General features: G+C 46.2%; 1 protein-coding gene across 2 annotated transcripts in view; it reads right to left on the bottom strand.

Annotated features, from left to right (window-relative positions):
* Window positions 1–10,696: 10,696 nt before the first annotated feature.
* Window positions 10,697–22,500, bottom strand: part of kif18a (kinesin family member 18A) — a 38,170-nt gene continuing 26,366 nt past the window's right edge. The window contains exons 15-18 of one of the 2 annotated variants that reach the window (XM_076291909.1): window positions 15,342–15,759; window positions 14,975–15,067; window positions 14,596–14,702; window positions 10,697–11,608 (exon numbers count right to left, since the gene is read on the bottom strand). In XM_076291909.1, the coding sequence (XP_076148024.1) occupies window positions 11,469–11,608; window positions 14,596–14,702; window positions 14,975–15,067; window positions 15,342–15,759 (758 nt within the window). In that variant the 3' untranslated portion in view covers window positions 10,697–11,468. The remainder of the gene's footprint in view (window positions 11,609–14,595; window positions 14,703–14,974; window positions 15,068–15,341; window positions 15,760–22,500) is intronic. The other variant, XM_076291910.1, reaches the window with a different exon arrangement.

Genomic DNA, 22,500 nt, shown 5'->3' with positions numbered 1-22,500 from the left:
AGGAGGGATATGGAGGAAAAGAAAGAGGTGTCTGGGTCAAGATGAGGAGTTCTCCCTCCTGCTGGTCCTGAAGTGAAGAGGCTGGCCCTGGCAATGCCTACGTCAAAATCAGAGTGCTTCCCACGACACAGACTCATTTCCACTATTGATTAGGCCCTTTTCCCTCCACACACACACATATACACACACAACCCTGAAGTGCCATTATTTGCATCAGGCAGCACACAGGGCAGCTAACGACTCCGAGCCAGACCCAGGCCAGACCAGGGCCACATCAGGGCCGACTCCAGGTGCCCGGGACTCGGCTCAGCTGTGTCTCTCTGGCCTCTGATTAATTCATGAGCAGCACGGGGTCTCCCTGAGACGGGCGTCTTAGACTGACCGCACACACACAGAGAGGGCGTGGAGAGAGCAGAGAGGAGCCTTGAGCTGCAAGCCTGATGCTGGGAGCCTGGACGCTTTGAATACATTTGCCTGCCGCCTGAGTGACCACAGCGCATGTTTTGACCCGGCTCGTCCTTTACGGGAACACCGCGGCCGGAGCTATGCAAAGGAGGCCCGGGGTGCACGGTGCTGCAGAGACTGCAGAAGGGAGAGCAGAGCAGAGCAGAGCCACTCCTTCTGTTAGAGCGCCACCACCAGGCCAACAGGACGTCTGCGGCAGGGCGAGTAGAGTAGCTGGCCCTTGAGACAGATCTGGCCCCCATTCGGCACAGATGTGGCCCAGAGTCCAATGCTGAGTCTGAGACAGCTCAGTCAGTCAGTCAATCAATTAATCAATCAATCAATCAATCAATCAATCAATCAATCAATCAATCAATCAAGGCAACTACTCCACCGGAGCATGTGGACAGATCTGGTCATCCCAGAGACAAATGAGTGTGTGTGTGTGTGTGTTGGTGTGAGCGGGTTTGGGTTGCAGGCTCCTTACCTTGTTCTGCTGTGTTCATAAGGGCAACTGCAATCCTTGCTGAGGTTTTCAGTCAATCTGGCAGAATCCTCTCTTCATGTATGCTCATCAATACGACGACGACACACACACACACACACTCACAACACACACTAGATGTACGGTGTAAGGGCGCCAGCCAGTTCTGAGTCCAGTGTGTTCTGTCTGGCTGGTGAGGCTGGGTGGAGAGTGTACTGCTCAGTTAGACTGGCCCAGAGGGACAGGGCTGCTCAGGGATGGAGGGATAGAGAGAGGGATGGATGGAGGGATGGAGGGAGGGAGGGAGGGAGGGGGCACTGGGGTACTGGGCAGAGATGAGAGCCGATCTCCCTGGGCCCCCCTGTTTTACATTTCAAATCCGGAGCTCATCCAGGGATTTCCATACGCACCATTTGAATATTTTCCATTCAGAATCGCAAGGAGCGAGGGGGAGTGGTGTGTGTGTGTGTGTCTGGGTGGGGGGGTGGGGTCATTGAGTGGCGGCAACTACGCAGCCTCTCTTGGCTTCTTTGCCCTCACATCACATTAGAGCTTCAGATTTCATATTCATCCATACACACACACACACTCTTCGATAAACGCTCATTAAGTCACAATGAGCTCCTTCACGCATTTCAAATCAACAGAGGGAAGAGAAATCCACAGAGCTACAGTCTACCAGGGTATATACTGGAACAGAAAAGGAATCAGAAATGCTACAATGAGTATTTCTAGCATACTAATCATTTTCTACCTAGTATCACAGATTTAATGAAACACATTTGACTGAGACAACGTATTGGCTTGTTATATTGGGAGACGCTATCAAAGGCCAGATGGAAGAGTTTGACCTTCTCACATTCCAAAGAGGACAAAGAATCGCCAGAGAGGGTTAAAGTGGACCAATCAAAGACTTTTGGAATGGCCATGGTGTGAGAGGACATTCCGTGTTCCGTGGCTGCTGAGATTTGACTAGAGGAGGCTGGGGAGGGACCATAGTCATGAGGTCAGTGGTTGAGAGAGGTGATGTGCTGATGCAATGAGGTCTTTCAGAGCCAACCATGCAGAATGTTTCACTGAGGCTCCTGCCAGCGCTTTGGGATCCTAATAGTCCAAACAAAAACAATGGGAACTCCTCATTGCATCACACACTGCCTACTCAGGTGCGCCAGCATGCAATACACATAACATATGGCACAAACCACAACAACAACCACCACCACCACCACAACAACAACGAGAACAACATAAACCATAACTAAATTAAAACGGATTTATTTGTTATGATTTATAATATGTTGTTAATATTGCTATATTACTATTATTATACAATTATTATGCTTAATGTAGGCTTTTCAACTTTATTGTCGCTTTGAACAAAATGCAAACAAAATCCGAACAAAAACCAAAAAAGAAAACATCAATGAACATTATTATTGAACAAATGATTATTCTGTGTCAGAATGCAGGCCATTCCCTAGTCTAGACTGAATTGGATATATTCAAACATTGTGTAATATCATACCCAATATTTGTGTAAAAATATTTCATACAATTTATTTTCTTGTTGACTGTGTGAGTCTGTATAGGCCTACAGTTTAATTGCTATTGCTGGCTGTGTGAGTCTAAATAGTTAAATCAATTAAATACTGTAATTATAATTCAAATTGACAAATAACTGTCAGAAACAAGACTGTATTCTGTCCTCATGGCACTATCACACATCATAGTCATGTTCTGTTAGGAGCAGTGACAGCACAACTAGTGTGTGTTGTGTGTGTGTGTTTGTGTGTGTGTGTGTCAGGGTAACACCGTGGTTATCCGGCACTTAAACGGATGGCCGGTGGGATAGATAACAGATCGGCGTATTGATTATGCCGACTGACTGATTGTCACTGTACAGGCCATAACCTTGGGCCACGATCAATAGGGAGAGCAATCTCCTCTCACATGCAGGAGGGAGAGAGAGGGAGGGAGAGAGAAAGAGAGGCGAAGAGAGAGAGAGAGAAGGGAGAGATAGAGAGATAGGAGAGAGAGAAGGGAGAGAGAGATAGGAGAGAGAGAGAAGGGAGAGAGAGAGGAAGAGACAGAGAGAGAAGGAAGAGAGAGAGCGCATCAGGTGGAGGGCTATTAAAGTGGATGACTTGATCCAGTGTGGGAGATTGCGTGCGCTGACTGAGGCGGCGGGTGGAACAGTGTCAGCAGCTTTGCCATGCTGATAAAGAGCTTTTTGAAAACCAGATCTGCTTTAGTAGTGGCCTCCTCACCTGATGAAACTTAGATCACGCTCGTGCTCATGTATATGCATACACTGGATACTTCCTGGAAATCGATCCCAAGATCATAAAGAGGTCCCCAGCACCTTGCTTCACCACTTGACCTACTGATTGAACACACACATTGACTTCTAGGAATTGTAGGATTGTGATATTTATTTTATTTCACACACACACACGCACACAGAGGTTTCTAGGAATTGTGGTAATTGGGGTTATGTCCAAAAATGTCCAATTCAATCTTGCTCTCCCAGACACACCTGATGAAACCCCACATCAGCAAACAGTGAATAACTGACCTTCTGCAGGTTGGGCAGAGTGACTCGTACCAGCATGTACTATGCATGACCACAGCCGCAGGAGATGTATGCACACACACACACACACATACGCACGCACACACACACATATACACACGCGCGCGCATGCACGTACGCACACACACACGCAGCCACGCATGCACGCACACAGACACACACTCACACACAAGTTGGTTTTCCTAATCATCTTAGACCCTTCAAGAGTCATCAGGGACTGTGTGTGTGTGTGGCACAGCAGGAGTCCGATATGGCCCTCATCAAGAGAACAAAAGACACACATCTGTGGATCTTCTATTGATGGGAATGATGCCTATCAAAGGAGTAACACAACTGTGTTTGTGTGTGTGTGGGGGTTTACATCCCTGTGTTGAAATCTTTGAATGTCTTCTAATGAGAAACTGTCTAACAAGTTGGAGCTTCAGGCTCCCTGCTACAGTAGCTTCTTCAAGAATGTAATAACATGTTGCTCCTAACCTGAAATTACATTTCAAGTAGGCTACTAAATATAGCTGACTGGTTTTGAATAGTTTAGCAACATATAAGTCTACCACAAGAAGGGTAAAGAAGGTTTGACAGCTCATTTTCGTTTAGGAATTTGACAGGACAAGCGGCATTCCATGGATTTTATTGTTTGTACTACTGTTTCTAACGGAGCTAACTTGCAATAGGCTGTGTGTCGCTTGGCAACAGAGGAAGCATTTGTCGGAATCTTAATGAAACTATTTTTGTTGCAAAGAAACAAAATCAATCAATCAATATATATATATATATATATATATATATATTGTATCAAATTACATCTTTAAAAATAGTGTCCTGTGTACACAACTGCATAAAAGCATTATTATTCAATATCAGTGTGAAATTATGTTCTACTGAATATTTGCAGGCTGTTCTCTAGTCAGCAGGATCCATGTTATTCATCATAACATTCCTCTTGCGGAATATTTCTCAATTAATCTTAAACCTACCTCTCCAAGGGGTGCTCAACAGTGAGCTTCCATTGAATCAAATGTGCTATTTATTTCAGAAGCTTGTTAAAAACAGCAATCTCTGTTCTTCTACCAGTATATCATCAGTTCCCAAGTTAGATTGTTTGTCTGTGTGATTAGATTATTTTTCAGTTGGTCAGATAGTTAAAGGGTAATTTCTCAGACATCTGACTCAATAACTCAATTGGCACTTGGAAAAAAAAACCACAATGTCCAAGCATCCTGTGGCAGGATTGTGTGTTCTGTCTTGTTTTGAAGGATGCTCTTGCGTGTGTGCAACAGGGTTCTGAGGAGACTCCTGGCGAGGGTTAGGTTTAGGAGAGGCACTATCTCATTCTCAGCGTTGGCGCTCGGGAGAGAGGAAGTCATCAGACGGACAGGCCTGTGGCAGAGTGTGTGTGTGTGTGTGAGAGAGAGAGTGGCAGGGAGGCTGGCCCAGGGAAACGTAATCACTCTGAAAGGTGTTTTTCATCGATCTGCCTACGGCAGCCTCCGCTGCTCTGCACTGGGAGGAGGGGAGGGGTTGAGCTATTGACAAATTTACAAGTGTTGATGTTGCAGCCTCGGCAGCAGTCAGGAAACAGACATAAGGAGGCAGATAGGCATTTAATTATGACCGGTTTTAACAACTTCAACCCCCCCTTTTGACGCAGTTTACACAAAGGCTGCTTTTTTAACCCCTTAAAGGACCCATTCTCTACTGCAAAAAACATAGCATGTGATCTCACCCAAGGTGAAGACGGATAAGACAATAGGTCAACATGATCCCAGATTCTACCTGCAGTTGCTAAGCAACATCCACCTCCAACCTCTCGGCCCGTCTTATTGGCCTGTGTCTGAAACGCAGCAATCGCCTCATTGGCTGAACGGAAGTTAATAAACTTTAGTGAAGACCTGCCTTTTTTTGAGAGGAAAAAAGAGAAGGAAAAGGGAAGGAAAAAAAAGGCAGTGAAGATTCTTGTGAATGAGTGAGAGAGAAAGGGGAGGAGAAGAGGGACTGAGAGACAGAGAGATAGAGAAAGAGACAGTAAAAGACAGATGGCGTCTTATACAGTTATATTTGTATATAGCCTACTCTGAGTTCTGCACTGCCTGCTTGCTTGCCTGGTTAAAATTTTTAAAGAAAAACAGGTGACATTGAGTGGCGATTGCAGTGTGGACTGGAAGTTGTGCGCGACTGAAACCTAAGTGGCCTGAGGGAAGACGCTAGCAGGCGGGGAGCAGCCACCACATCTCAAAGAGGACCCAGGAGACCCGACTGGACCAGACCAGACAGACAGCGCAGGGCTCTGTGTGTGTGTGTGTGTGTGTGTGTGGAGGGGGGAGGGCTATCCGGTTGCATGTTGAACATCAGTCTATTGTGAAGGCAGCTAAAGTGAGTGGAGACCCAGAGAGAGGCTCTCTGTGTGTGTGTGTGTGTGTGTGAGTGGATAGGAGGGGGATGAGGCCGCAGCAGATAAGAGCGAGGATCAGGGCTGAAGAGGATCAGGTTACTGTTTAGTCTGAGTGTATGGATTCGCAATAACGCCAATCGACGCTATTCGAGTTCAAACGCTGGGGTGTTGCCGTGATGTGACGTGGCCTCATTGGAGCTGACAGCAGGGTCTCTCTCTCTCATACACACACACACACACACACAAAGCCGACACAGGGACGGCTGTGAGCCAGAGGCTGCGACTCCTGGCCTTCTGCATTAACTGTCCATTAGAGGAACAAAGAACAGAGGGTCACCAAGACCCTCTTCTTCAGAGACCACGGGCGCTAAGAGACAACGCTAAAGGAATGTTCTACAGGCATCATAGGAGGCCCAAATTGTTTTTTTTTTTGCACTTTGCATTTTAATTTTTGAAGATCACTCTGGAGTGTAAATGACCCGTCACAGCCCTCAAGCCACAAGGCATTTCAAGTATGAGCAGGAGGAAGGTCCAGTGACAAGATGTCTTTAGTACTATGACGGATGTAGTCAGCCAGTGAGGGGGATTGGCCTGGGACTGTAAATCAGCTGTCAGCGCAGATAGTCAGATTTAGGAGGCCTGCAGGGGTTGGACAAACTTTATCCATCAGCTCAGACGTTTTGACAGGAAACAGACACATCTCCAGTCAGTCCGACCATAGATATTACAGGCATGCAAACTGGTCAGGGGTGAAAAAGGTGAGAAGGGCATGCGAAGTGACAATAGTGCATAGCTTCCACAGAGTATGAATGTATGGCCCAAAACCAGAGATTTACAAAGAAAACAAACTATAAAATCACAAAAAAATTTCTTGTGGCCAAAAATATCATATGTATGATAAAAATAAGTGAATATAAAAAAAGTGTCTTCTTCTCCTATTTCTCCTTAAGTGTGAGGGGCCTGTTGCACTGTTTGGCAGCATGCTTCAGCATGGCCCTCCTCTCCTCCTAAGCAATCTACATGAGTTTTCTTTCTTTCTTTTTTCTCTGTGCCTGAAGTTCAAACATTTCTGAAGATTTTAGGCCTATTGGACATGGAAGACATAGTAGGCATAGTATTAGAATAAAGATGATAAGTTTGAATATTTGTTGAACCAAACCAGGTGAAACTTGCTTGAGACACACACTATTTCAGACTAACATTATATAAAATAGGGTAGACTAGACTAATTTGTAAAATCGATTTGAAATGTTTTAACTTCCTATGGAATGGGCATTTTTGTGTCTAGACCAGGTCTTGTGAAGCCGTGTGCAAAAGTAGATCAAAATAAAATGAAAAATGAGTCATTTAGACCATTATTTGCTAAGGTATGCTCATGCGTTTTGTAAAATGCCCAATGGAAACTCCCCATAGGACTTTTGGTTACCCAAAATGCATACTGACAATAAAAGCCTTACTGTGGTTTCTGGACTATTTGGATTGTTTGTCAGAGGTTCTGATGGAATGACTACTCTATGGAATAATTACAGAAATGTCTTTGCATTTTCTTTGTTGGTTCAATGGGTGTGGATAAGATGGATTATACATCTGCACAACAAATATTGGATAAAACAATGGATAAAAATATGGATTCCTGTGACTATTTCAATACCCAATTTGCTGCATCTATCTTATTGATAAGGATACACACTGCAGCTAGAAGGCAGGGAAGCACCGGAGGGGGAGGAGGGCAATTTGATACAATTTAATTGAGACATAGTAAGATTAATCTGACAATGTAAAGCACTATACAGATTGTACATGAAAAAGGTTGTCATAAATGGATTCCCAAGTGTCCAAGCTTTCAAATGGTGTATAAAATTACTATGCTACATAGCAATATGGTGCAAATGATTTAAAATGTTGGGGGAGAGGGGGGTGGGTGTGTTGTGGAGGGCACACTGTTTCATAACAAGTGTTATCCTGCAGCCTAGGTTACTTACATATTGTGGCATTGTGCTAGTTAGTTTGTTTAACCAACCAATAAAGTTGTGTTGTGTGAATAGTGTTCACACTACATGTTAAACTGTAGCCTACCCTATAGGCACAGGTTACTTCAGATCAGGTCACTGAACGTTTCTTAAAGACATGTCAATCAACACTGATTTTGTCTCTGAGCAAGATCAGTATAGCAAAGATCAGTATAGCAAAGGCTAATGTGAATAATTAAAGAGTTAAATGTGAATAATTAAAGAGTTAAACGTTTTGCACAGCCCAGTTTAGGAGACATTTAACTCTTTAGGTTATTCACATTAGCCTTTGCTCTGATAAGGTCTGTGTATTTGCTTCACCTTTTGCCGATCTAGACCAAGTCCAGCACGTAACCTATTCATCAAATTAACTCGTTGTATTTCTGTCTCATATCGCTAACTTTAACAACATTAAAACAAAACCGCCAATGCTACGTTGCTACACTAATCTCAACGTCTTTTGCTAACAGAAGTTAAAAGTTTCAACTAGCCCACCTGTGACATCTCTAGGCACCTCTCCTCGCCGTGCTCACATTCCAGCTGACATTTCAGACGCATCTAGGCCTATCTGCGCTCACAAAAGGAGGCTATACCTGCGCGAGCGTTCTGGGGCCTGTACTACGAAGCGGGGTTTCTGGCTTATCTGGGTAACTTCGAGAGTAACTTGATCAGGTGTGGCGTAACTTCCCGATTAACCCGTACTACGAAAGGTGGATAGGTTTTAACCGAGGTATGCTGCCATGGCAATTTACGCTGCATCTCAAACCTGCTCCGACCAGGTTATGTTCTTGGTTAACCCGAGGTTTCCGTTAACCACACCCTTTATAAGTACCACCCCTCCACTAACAATTTCTCCCGAGACATGTCGGCGTACCTGGATGATCCATACGACATTGGAGCGCAAATCGTGAGGGACTCTCTTCGCAGGGCGAGGGGTTTTAGAGACCGCCAGAAAATATGTATAGCCTACCCGGACGATATTCTCTATGAAGATATAGATTGTCAGCCGAGGGAATTCGTTATCTTTGTCAGATGATCTAGGAAGACGTCTCATAGCAATGCCCGTACGTGGACATTCATGTATTCAATCGGTGATGCAAGAATACTGTATGTCCTAAAATAAATCGGACATAGGCCTACAGAAGGCTATGCTGAACATCTGAGCAAGAATAGCCTAAAATAAATCGCACATAGCCTACAGTAGGCCTAATAAATAAAAATCACCATTTTAACAAACTTGTTGAATTGAATGTCATATTACTGTAGGCTACCCTGCACATAAAGGCTACACATTTCCACAGCACCAGAATCCGACCGAATGCCTCCCTCAACCCCCTCCATAATCGGCCTTCCACTATTATTTGCGATGGCCAACTCCTCTGCTACTGTAAAACACTCTGGTGCCTTACAGTAGTGTTCAAAGACACCTTTTTCTTGTTAGCTGTAAAACAGAGGCCAAGTGAAGGCTATAATCATAGGCCTACATGTTTTCATAATTAAGAAATATTAATGCAAGCTATGACTATATAAACCACTATTCTGAATAATGTGTTTGTGTTTCATTTTCACCTGCTGCCATGTGCGTTTGGCAATGGTGTTGCATCTGAAATGTTCACAGGATTAGGCATACACTAAATCAGTCAATGGGGCTACTTAAACATTCAATTATCCTTATTACTGTAATATATATGCCCACTTCTAAATTGTGTTGCATCTGTAGGCATTTCTATGAACTCAAAATAAGTAATTTAATTATTTCAAATCATTAAATACATTCCGCAAGCTATTAATCCTCCGTATGTGAAGATCATGTGGAAATAAAACTTTACTTTTAGGCATTTAGGATCTGCAATACGTTGCCAACAGCCTTGCCAGTTTGCTTTGTTCACTGCCGACGTATTTGATTTTTGTCGTAGAGTGGGTTTTAATTCCTCATAACTTGTCATAATAATTGTGCATTCCCCATCCGTAAAATAAGATGAACGCGTCATCACTGAAAGTGGTGATTTGCGCTGCAACCCGCCCCTTTTATGTGAACGCGCACAAACTTCAATGAGGTTAACCCCGGCTCAACAAATCAACTTCATAATCAGCGTCGTAGTACCGATTAACACCACTAAAGATAACCAGGTTTTGTCAACCCCGGTTTAACAAAGTAACCCTGGGTTACATCTGGGTAGGTTAAGCTGCCTTCGTAGTACAGGCCCCCGATGTCTACCTGAGCCATCTCTCGTCACTAAGCAAACATCACCATATCTTTACCATCACCAACCATCAATCACCTAATCATCATCTCATCATGGAATGGCATAACAATGGCACCACTACTGTTAACACAAAGTGCCTGAGGCCACCAGTGCTCTCCCATTTCCATCCCGTCACAGCGGAGCCTTCCTCCATCCTGGCGATCGGCCACGTTATACGCCATGCTTCCTCATCGCTTCTGCTGCCAGAGAAGAAGCCTCTGCATCAGCATCAGGGAGGGCGATTTCCAGCTGGAGTCAGCGGATGACACGCTGACGGGGAAATGACCATTAGCACGAGTTTTAGCTACACTCCCTGTCCCTGCCTGACGTCTTCAAAATGCAGCCCTTTCAGATTCAGTTGTTTATTGCACCTTTTTATTTCAGTTATGTTTTTTTTTTATAGTTTTTTTTTTTACTGAGTCAGTGAATGGAAATCACATTGCATTGTGCAAAACAGGCAGAAAAAGAAGAAAGCTCAGAGCTGTAAAGACAATTGCTTTTTTAAAACAGAAGTACATTTTAATCGTTCACATTTAGAGTTCGATCCAACGCAAGGGCAGGAGAGATGAGACATGTACACGCCACAACAAAGAAACAAATACAGACAGACAGACACACACAATAAGAAAGGTCAGATTCATATTTTCTTTGAAAGAGAGACAGGAACTATTTATTAGAATAGATGTAAAAGCTGCAAAAGCTATTTCCACAATTTGTTCCTTTATACAGTACACTAAAATCAACAATGTTAAATGACTATCAACCTTATCTGCATTAATGACAAAAACAAAACAAAATAAAACAAAATATACTATTAAAACATCCCTCATACCCCCATTAGCTCCAGATGGATAATCATGAAATCCATAGGACTTAATGACATCTAGCTTTCAGTGAGGATCCTTCAAAGAATTGAATCACAACAAAACTCTTATTTTGTATTCCCCCGCCCATCTGGTCATTCCTCATAGGGCACCAGGTGTCAGTGGAGTGTCGAGGGTGCGGGTCATAGGGTGCAGTGCGGTTCTGATGCAGCGTGTGTGACCTGAGGGAATATTCCTAATACGCCGTTTAGGGAAAAGACTAAAACTTAGTCTAAAGCTAAACTTGGCCTGTGGTTTGCTGTGTTTGTTATGCTATCAAGATGACTGCTTTTTTTAAAAAGGCTCTAATTTTAAAAGGTTTACTACGTACTCAAGAGTTACCAGAGTGATTACATACTTGTCATACCCCCCAGGGACACAAACGCATGTGTGTGTGTGTGTGTGTGTGTGTGTTAGCAAGAGGGAGCATCCGGCGGGGCTCAGAGGTGCTTGGTGACACGGCGGAAGAGCTGGCTCCTGAGGCTGGGCTTGGTCTTGGACTTGGCGCCGGCCATCATATGGAGGTTGCCCTCGGAGATGCTGCGGACCACCTGCCGTCGCACCTCGTTCTCCGACGACACTGCAAGGCGGGCGGGACAACAAACACCAGGACTATTATTATGACTTATTATTATTGTTATGAATCATCATTATTATTATTATTACACATTATTATTATTATGACTTATTTATGAGCAGAAATATCAGCCCCAGGAGAGGAAAGTTACAATGGCCCACTGTGACAGGGCCAAAGACAGAGACAGACACACTCCAAACGAAAGGAGAGATAAAGCCGTCCACTACAGCAGCATGACCACACGAAACCAGTGGGAAGGAGCGCAGCTCCGCTCAGCGTGCTCCAGGAATGCAGCCTCGCGTGAATCAGCAGCCTGGATAATGAGCCATTTTAACGACCTTTAAAATATTCTACGACCCTACATTCACTGGTGTCCTACTCTCACGTGACCTTATGTCTCAACAAGGAGGGGGAGGGGGAGAGAGAGAGAGAGAGAACTCGTGCTTTACAGGATAACTGCTCAGCTGTCCTCTCTGTCTCGTACAAACCCCCTCTTGTTCGGGGAGGTTTAATGTGACATCACACAGATGAGTGCCCAGCTTGTAAATGGCTCCACATCTCTGACAGAGCAGGCCGGTGCTCAGGGCCAGCCAGAGCCAGAGTGGACAGCGGGGCGCACCGTGAGTTTCGGGGACACGACGGGGTACTTGAGGGGGCCTGGAGAGGAACCGTAACGGAGAAAGGACTTGTATGTTGGCTCGGCAGAGAGAAAAAAAAAAAGGAAGAAAGGGAAAAAGAGAAGGGGAGAAAGAGAAAAGAGACAGAGGAGAACAAAGGAGAGAGAGAGGGGGGGGATGAGAGACAGAAAGACAGGCAGACACTTACACAAGACTTAATGAGTGGAAGCGATACAAGCTAGTTAAATAAAAAATAAAAATGAAAGAGTCGGCTTCGGGCCACAATCACATCACCGCGCAATGCCAGGAGAAAGAGGCCAGACTTCATTAGTGACGATGATTAATTTAGAGGCCTCGGCTTAAAAAAAGACAACCAGAAAGCGGACGTACACACGTACACTTACACACGCACACAAAGGAAAGACACAACTGGCATTGTGTATACTAGATATCATTTTCGACCACACATTCAGTCATGAACCTTTCATGAACTTCAATCTTTTAGTCATGAAGTTTGCATAGATTAAAAGCATATAACGTCCGCATCCAAACGGATGGCACCAACGGTATTTCCTGACTCATGTATCTGTAATGGCCGACCTCAGCTCACCCGTCAGCATCTGATACCTGCATCGGATCGTTCGGCCCATGTCAGTATATACTGAGGTTTAATTAAAACCTTGGCATACGGCTGGTGCACCGGCTGATCAATAATACATAAAGGAATAACTGAATACATGAATAAAAATAACAATTATGTATTTAGAGAAAAGATCCTGCGCTCTGAGAGCCCCCTTCCTCCCCCCAGGGCTTGTTTGCTGGACTATTAATGACTTTACACTACGGCGATCAAGTTTACAGTTATCAAGTTTATACCGTTTACACTACAGCGATCAAGTTTACAGTTATCAAGTTTATACAGTTTACACTACAGCGATCAAGTTTACAGTTATCAAGTTTATACCGTTTACACTACAGCGATCAAGTTTACAGTTATCAAGTTTATACCGTTTACACTACAGCGATCAAGTTTACAGTTATCAAGTTTATACAGTTTACACTACAGCGATCAAGACTCCTACTGCCATTGTGCAGATCCATAGCAGTCTGCCTGGGTGAGGTATCATATTGTCAGCCACATCTTAGCACGCACTCACTCACTCACCAACTCACTCACCTACTCACTCACCTACTCACTCACTCACTCACTCAGGACTAAACAAGTTACTTAAAACAACATTGTTGTTGTAGTCGCCGTTACCATGACATCGCGCTCGTCACGCCGGCTCATACCTGCGAAAGCCTCCCGCAAGTTGCCCTATGACACAGTTGCCGCACGACCCTCGCGGGTGGCCTCGTCATTGCCAGGGCCCGCTCGCCTTCGTCATGACAACGGCACTGAGTGGCAGTTAACGCCACCTTCTGATCCGTGGGGCTGTGCTAGCGCCAGCAGCACGTTCTCAGCCTCCCTAGCGAAGTGTGACTCGACTACTCCCACTGAGAGAGCTCACCACATGCAGCCTGGAGCCAACTATACTCCAGCTATACGTGGTGGCGGAGCGAGGAGCTCGTGGTAAGACTGCCCGTGGAGAGAACACACACTCAAAACGCACACCAACCAAACAAAGCCTGATCACACAGCACAGTGACTCAGTTAACACTCAACACGGCAGAAAGAGAGAGAGAGAAAAAGTAGTGCAAAGGAATAAAGTTTCGTTTCTTAGTTGGACAAGAACATCACTCGCACTGTGTGTCTGTCACCATCACAGAAACACACACACAGAAACAAACAGGCAGGCGTACACCCACACACACAAAAGTTGCATATCGTACACATTTGATCACTTCTGATTCTAATTACTGAGTCTGATCCGTATAACGATTCCTCATTTCAATTCCAAAATGTAGGGAAAATTTTTTTAAGATAAAATATGATTATATCTTTAACTATCATTCCAGAAGTAGTCTATGCTCTAATAATTATTTACAAGTATTGATCCACAGACATATGCATTAAAATACTAAGGCCTTAATAATACGTAGAGATCAATCAACAGCAGCTAATTAAAATAACTGCTAGGCCTTGTGTTTTTTGAAGTCTCAAAATAGGTGACAAACTTTTTTTTTTCATCTTTATTTGTCCTTGTTTGCAACAATAAAGGGGCTATTATGTTTGTGAATTGATAGTCAGAACCAAATAAAAAATAATTCAAACATTTCTGAATAATGTTTGAATAGATTTTTCTAATATCGGTTTTCATTATATTTCCTTATCAATTCTAATATTTCGGTTCCAAACCCTAACACACACCTAGACACAGATAGAGAGACAGACGGGCGGTAACACACACCGATAGACAAACAGACACTCACCTCCTCCCCGCCGCACACGCAAAGGTTTGGGGTTCATGCTGGGGTCATGCTTGATGCGTTTGGGAGCCGCCATACCGTGAGTGCCGTCTACACCCATCTCTTTGCTGCTGCAACACACACACACACACACACACACACACACACACACACACACACACACACACACACACACACAAAAGTAAGTACAGAGAAAATTCTATATAAAATCTCCAGTGATTCTAAGTTTATTTTTAGAGAGAAATAACAAACAAAGCTACTTTCCTTTCCTAACCACTGTCATTTTATGACATTTTACAACACAACACCCCAATCATCAGAATGGAAATGCAATGCTAACAGGAAATATGCTAACACTGGAACACACAGGTAGCCAACTGACCCGTAGAGTTTGCGTTTGCCCTGTGCTGCTGAGGTCATGGCCATGTAGGACGGTTTCATGCGGCGGATATCCAGCAGAGAGGGAATCTCAAGTCTGAGGACAAAACATTAGCAATATTAGCGACATAGAAACACAGCCTTATACAGGTAATACTAGCAATGCTAGCATTAGCAATAAATCTAACAAACCATAGCAATGTTAGCAAGTGACACACATAAGACGGAACACTAGAATATACAAGCAAGAATGGTGTTAGCGGTATGGCACATGTTCAACGGCATTAAAAACGTAAGCATTAGCCGATTTAGCAAAGATAAGTAGCTTCTAATGAAACAATATCCCCAAAACCCCTCAACTCCTCCCTTACCTTTTCAGGGGCTCGTTAAAATTGTTTGGCTTCAGGGCCTGTGTTTGAGTGGGTGATACCTCAGAGAGGATCACCGTGCTGTCGGCCGGCTTTGCGTCCTCGCTGACGCCAATGTCGAACGTGGTGTCGGGGTCGTAGGTCACGGTGGCGTTGGCGGCGCTGGAGGTGTTGGGGGCGTCGCCCCGGGCGGGCCGTTGACCCACCTCTGGCGTGTACTGCAGCGGGAACATCCCCTCCTGGCGACAGACCTCCTGCACGTCGGGGGGACACAGCGTCGCCATGGTGGCGACCGGCTGCTGGGCCGTCTCCGGGGGCGATACGGCCAGCTTCCGTCGAATCGGCTTCTTCGCGGGGGGCTCCTGAGCTGAAGGAGGGGCAGGTTTTTCAGGGGGTGCAATAGCAGGGGCAGAAGACGGGGCTGAACAAAACAAATAAAAAAACAAACAAACAGAAAGGTTTGTTTACTTCTCTGTTTTTGTTTACTTGACATAATGAAGCCTACTGGTTTGTTTCTCAGGATTTCACCATCAGCCTACAATTCATGTTGTGAGGCAATGCGTTTATGCTTTACTTGCACTGCTAAAACAGCATTACAGTCAGAACACCAATTTCCAACATAAAAGAGCATAGATTATCAAAGGCAAGTACAATTAAGGAGATGACAGAGTAAGGCAAAATAAAATAAATGAAAATAATTTGTGGACTGAAATTAATGTAAAACAAACCATAAAAGAGAGTTGGTCAGTCAATAAGGGGCTTTCACAGGGGTCATTGCAAACACATCTCGACTCTTTGAAGCCTTGAACATACACCTCAAGGCCTAAGTGTGTGTAACAGCCAGGATCAATTTTATATGGCGAATTGTAGGGGGAAATGTAATTGGGGACATGTAATTTATGAAAGACCTCCTCAAGCGAAATGTGCCATCTAATTTCTATGAAATGGATTCAATGGCTTGTTTCAATCGGAAGCAGCGGTTGCATTAGACCGTCGCCATCCGTCATTTTGGCGGCCGTGGTCGTAAAAATTCTGTCATAATCTACTATTGGCCATCGTTTAATTACATAGTCAGCCAGCCAGTCAAGATGGTTAACACGACCTTTGACCTCTGATCAGAAGAGATGTAAGGGGCGCGACTAGAGTGAACAGTCCAACACTGTTGCATAGTTCACATGAGGACTGTAAGATCTGATTTATACAGATCCATCACCACAACCTACAGGCTCGGCACTCAGCTCAGCTGAATGACTGCGTGTTTAATGTTGTGTTTGTAGATCTTAGTTTTATAAAGTAACTGTACCAGTAACACACCACAGGCACTCAAAAATGTATTGTGTCTGAAAAGAACTAAGCCACTCAAACTCAAACTGCAGAGGAAGTCCTGGACAAGAAACACTGTCTGAGTCAACAACAAAGGCCTACCAAAAGCACAGCACAGGCCTATCTCCAGTGGCCAGGTGTCAGACACACACACACACACATGCACGCACGCACACACACGCACGCACGCACACGCACGCACAAACATCCACCACACAGCAGAGTTGTGCACAATTCGAATTGCAATTCTGCTTCCTGTTTGTTACCTCAATTGAAATGCAAGTGAAATTCAAGAATTTAATTGGAATTTAAGAGCCAGTTTCAATTCAATTCTGGAATTTTGCACAAGCCTGCCACACAGACACACACACACACACAGATGGCGTGTGTCTTCTGCACTCATCCATCGGAGTCCCTTTGTCTTGGGTGGCTAAGTGGAGCCGTGCATTACTCCCCTGGGGGACAGGCGTGTGTGTATGGTGTGTGTGTGTGTGTGTGTGTGTGCGTGTGTGTGTGTGTGTGTGTGGTGTGTGTGGTGTGTGGTGTGTGGTGTGTGTGTGTGTGTGTGGTGTGTGGTGTGTGTGGTGTGTGGTGTGTGTGTGTGTGTGTGTGTGTGTGTGTGTGTGTGTGTGTGTGTGTGTGTGTGTGTGTGTGTGTGTGTGTGGTGTGTATGTGTGTGTATGAGCCGCACTGGCTCCTGCCAAATCACAATGAGGGAGGCTCAGAGGGTCCTGCCCCTGCGGTCCCCAAACACTGTCGGGCCACCTCGCACACGCATTAAACCGCCGCCGTTAGGATGGATGACCACGCCGCACGCTTCTGGCAGCTACTACTGCCATCGCTATCGCCACTACTGCAGTGAGTCTGGGATGGGGGGAACCCCGTGGATCAGGGAAGTGGGAGACTGTGTGTGTTTGAGTTTGAGTGTTCGTGTGTGTGTGAGAGCCTGCATATGCCTGCCTGTGTAGGACAGTCTCTCTCCCTCTCTCTCTGTGTGTGTGTGTGTTTGAAAGAAAGCTTGAGAAAGTCTGAAAGCCGCAGTGTGTGAGTGTGTGTGTGTGTACGTGAGGGATCCTGATTCTGTCTATATGTGAGTGTGAGTAGTGAGTGTGTTTGTGTGTGTATGTGTGCATGTGTGTGAGAGACTGTGTGTGTGTGTGTGTGTGTGTGTGTGTGTGTGTGTGTGTGCGCGCAAGAGAGAGAGTGTCCAGCTGCTCAAGGTTAACCCAGCTGTCCCAGCCTAAGCTCCAGTCTGCAGGCCTGGACAGGTCCAGGCCCCGGTGGGTAATTTGGCCTGGAGCACTTCTGTCTGGACCGCTAATTAGCCGGCAGGAAGGAAGCGCGGGATGGATAATGTAACCCAGCCTCCGCCAGCACGGGCGGCAGGCAACTGGCAGTGACTGACCGACTGGCACTAACCCCCCCACTGGCAGTGACCGACCGACTGGCACGAACCCCCCAGTGGCAGTGGCGCGGCCGCCGTGCTACACCGCGGTAAATTATTCACCACGGAATCAGTCGCATGGGGAGACAGGAAGTGTCCAGGCCTCGTGAAGAACACCCGTTACAGCTGTGTGTGTGTGTGTGTGTGACGTGGGCTGTGACGTGACAGAACAGAGGAGATGGGGGCAGAGAAAGAGAGAAAGAGAGAGAAGAATGGAAGGAAGAGAAGAGAGACAGGAGAAGACAAAAGAAGAGGGGAGGAGAGGAGAGAGAAAAGTGAGAGGGAGATAGGAGAGGAAGGGAGGAGGATGAGAGGAGAGAGGGAAACAAGAGGGAGATAGGAGGAAAGGAGGAGGAGGAGAGGAGAGAGGGAAGCAAGAGAAAATGAGGTAAAAGCAAGGGAGAGGAAGAAGACAGGATAGAGAAGAGAAGAAGAGAGACCAGGGAAAAAAGGAAAGAAGGAAAAGACAAGAGATAGTAGAGGGGAGGAGGTGGTGCACTGGAAGCTAGAGGGACCCACAGCCACTCCTGCTCCCCAGAGATGAGCCATGTGCCGGGGGAGAGGGCAGAGCGTGAGCCAGCCAGCGAGCCAGAGAGCCAGCCAGCCAGGTGTCTGATAGGACAGGGAGCCACAACAGCCCCACACATGCGATTTAATTAATCCAGCTGATGAGGGTCGGATCAGAGGTGTGTGAGAGTGTGTGTGTGTGTGGGAATGAGACGGGCAGAGGGCGGGGGAACAGGATGTGACAGACGTGACGAGGGCTTTGACGTTTCTATCCAAGCCTGGAGTAGCAGGGCTGCTGTTGCAAGGTAATGAAGGGACAGGGGAGCAAACGGACAGACGGCCGGACAGACAGACTGGCTCAGCAGTGGGAGTCTGAGTCACACAAGCCGGGGGTGGGTTGGGGATGTGAAGAGGGAAGAGAGGAGAGAAAGAGAAACAGAAAGAAAGAAAGAAAGAGAGAAGGAGGGGGCAGAGTAAAAGAGATAAAGAGATAGATAGATAGACAGATAGACAGACAGAGAGAGACCGAGATAGAGAGAGACCGACATAGAGGGAGATAGAGAGAGAACTCCTGTCCCCCCTTTATTGCCAGCACACAGCAGATTCTGACACGGCAGCAAGTAATTCAAAAAAAGACAACAAAAAAAGAAAAATTCCTGGTCTACTGGACACATCCGCTGGGTCAAGGACCGAGTAGCCCACAATTTCATTCACATTTACAGGGACAGAGAGAGAGAGAGAGAGAGAGAGAGAGAGAGAGAGAGAGAGAGAGAGAGAGAGAGAGAGAGAGAGAGAGAGTTGTGTGTGCGTGTGAGAGGAAGAGGAAGAGAGAGACAGCGAGAGAGGGGCATTAAGACAAAACCATATAAATCATGATTTAACAAGACAGCCAGGATAAGGCTGAACAACCAGCTGCCTGAACAACACACACACACACACACACACACACACACACACACACACACACACACACACACACACACACACAGAGGTAATTTACCCGGTCACACGTAGGCATATCCCACAGACTGTAAGACCGTGTGGTGTAGTGCAAGTGCGCCCGAGTGTGTGTGTGTGTGTGTGTGTGTGTGTGTGTGTGTGGGGCCTGATGGAGACAGTGATGAATGGCAGTGCTGGGCTGGGCCGTGGGAGGGGTGGGGAGGGGGAATATTTTGGGCTGCAGGGGCATTAATCCATGCATGAGACGCTATTTCTGGACCAGAGCGGCTTGGATTAGGGCCACCCGACTGCTGCTGATGCTGCTAGCGCCACCGCCGCCCCCGGCATCCAGGCTGCACCCATCCGCACCCTCCCTCTCTCTATTTCTCCATCACTCACTTTTCACCTCTCTCTCTCCATCACTCTCTCTCTCTCTCTCTCTATTTGTGGAGGAGAGGGAGCCGGATTTGGGCCACATGACCCGACTGCTGCTGCTACCCACGCTCTCTCCCCCCCCCCTCTCCATCTTCATCCATCCCTGTCCCTCCATCATTCTCTCTCTCTCTCTTTCTCTCTCTCATCAATCTCTTTCTCTCTGCATCTCTTGTTTTTCATTGCACCAGTGTTCTTGCTGATGATGATCGGGGAGTGTCTTTCATAACTGCTGCACCCCTCCTCCAACACATACACACACAGAACACGGATTTTATGAATGAATTTGAGAGAGGGGAGGGGGAGTGTGTGCCTGTGCGTGTGTGTGCATGTTGATGGGGGAACAGAAAGGTAAGGAGGCCAACAGACAAGGGAAAGGATAAGGATAAAAAAAAAAGCTTGATAGGATATAGATGGATATATGAGGGGGCAGAGAGAGAGAGAGAGAGAGAGAGAGAGAGAGAGAGAGAGAGAGAGAAAGGAAGATGAGTATGATTGACAAGTGAATTGGGGCGAGACTGAGTCGAGCATCAGGCATCAGACAGGGAGACTAGCAACCAGCTGGAGATGGAGAGAAAGGTCGACAACAGAGAGAGAAGGAGGGAATAAAAAGAGCAAGACAGAGAGAAAGAGAGAGAAGGAGGGAATAAAAAGAGCAAGACAGAGAGAAAGAGAGAGAAGAAGGCTTACAAGTGAAAAGAGCCAAGTACACAGTGGGGGGAAGAAAGGGAATGAATATATGAAGAGAGAATCCGGTGGAGAGGAAGAGAAAAAAAAAAGAAAGATGGAGAGAAAGAGACAGAATTGAGACAGTGAGAGATAGAGATAGAAAGAGAGAGAGAGAGAGAGAGAGAGAGAGGCATGCGTTCGTCTGGGCTGGTCTGTCAGCGCCTGTCCCGAACAACAGCTCACGTGTGAGCCTCTGTTCTCCCATCTGCCTCTCTCCATCCCTCCCTCCCTCTCTCTCTCTCCATGCCTCCCTCCCTCTCTCTCCATGCCTCCCTCCCTCTCTCTCTCTCCATCCCTCCCTCCCTCCCGCACTGCAGCCTCTCAGAGGTGGGACAGGACCGGTGGGGTGGGGTGGGGTGGGGTGGGGGGAGGAGCAGACTGCTCCATTCATAACCACCATTCATCCGCGGGGCGGGTCTCTGTACCGCAGTCCTCTTCCTCCCTCCCTCCCTCCCCTCATTCATTCATTCGCTCTTCCTCTCTCTTTCCCTCTCTCTCACACACACACACACACACACACACACACACACACACACACACACCGGTACGCATACGCACATGCGCGACCCTGCGTGCGTCACAGAGACTCACAGCTGGGCTTAACACACCAAACAGAAAAAGAAAAATCTCACACAGCTTCCTCGCGCCTCTCCGCCCATCTAACTCTCTCCCTCACTCCCTCTCTCTCCCTCACTCCCTCTCTCTCTCTCTTTCCCTCACTCCCTCTCTCTCCCTCACTCCCTCTCTCTCTCTCTCACCCTTCGTCTCTTTGTGTCTGTCTGCACATCTCTACACACAGAAAAAAAATATATATAAAAAAAAACACAGGCACACAAATATATAAAAATGACAGGTATTTCTCATTAACAAAACACACACACACACCACACCGATACAGACAAAAATCTCAGAGCAAAGATGTGTGTTTCTCAAATGGCCAAACGTGACCAGGTGACGTGACACACACACACAGACGCACTTCTCAGAAGTGAACCACAAATCTCCAGTGAGGGTGTGTGCTCCGCCCCTTATGTCCTGCGTCTCCCGGCAGCTTACATCTAAAGCCCTGAGCATGCGACCGGCTTCACAGAAAAACACCACACCTGCACAACACATGTGTGTGTGTGTGCGTGTGTGTGTGTGTGTGTGTGTGTGTGTGTGTGTGCCTTTTGGAGCTTTTATGACGTTGAAAAGTTTGAATTGCTAATCCAAAGCATTATGCTAATTCAAATTCAGCTAATCACAAACCCTCATGGGTCCTCTAGCTGTCAGTTCTGTGTGGGGGCAGACATAGACAAACAAACAAACAAACAAACAAACAAACAAACAAACAAAGTAAACAACAAAAAACATACAAACATAACAAAACAAAAACAAACTCTGGTGTTTGTACACAGCCCTGGCTCTGCCAATGTGAAGCTAACACAGCGGTTCAGGCTGAGCCATAAAACTGTTCCCAGCCAATTCTTCCCGGTGATTCAGAGGCCCGAAAGAAAGCGGTGTAATTAGATCGGCTGCAGAGTTCAGGCATCAACAGCCTTTCACCCAAACCATCAACAACCTCTCACCGACTGCATCATTAAACGTCTGTTTCTAGTTAGTTTCAATGCTGTATGTGTTTATGAGAGAGTGTGTGTGTGTGTGGTTGGCTCAGACTGCAGCTCAACTCAACCCCCGCCCCTTCTCCTCCATCAACAGGCCTCCGTTCCTCGTTTCCCTCCAAAGACTGACTGATGATCAAGAAGGAGCAGCACAATGAGCATCAGCACTGTGAGGGCTGAAGTGGAG

This window comes from Alosa pseudoharengus, unplaced genomic scaffold (genome assembly GCF_046254945.1).
Source record: "Alosa pseudoharengus isolate Yale_2024_CS ecotype anadromous, Long Island Sound unplaced genomic scaffold, YU_APseudo_1.1 YU_APseudo_1.1_scf_19, whole genome shotgun sequence".
Lineage (NCBI taxonomy): Eukaryota > Metazoa > Chordata > Actinopteri > Clupeiformes > Clupeidae > Alosa > Alosa pseudoharengus.
This window is presented reverse-complemented; position numbering and strand designations above follow the sequence as displayed.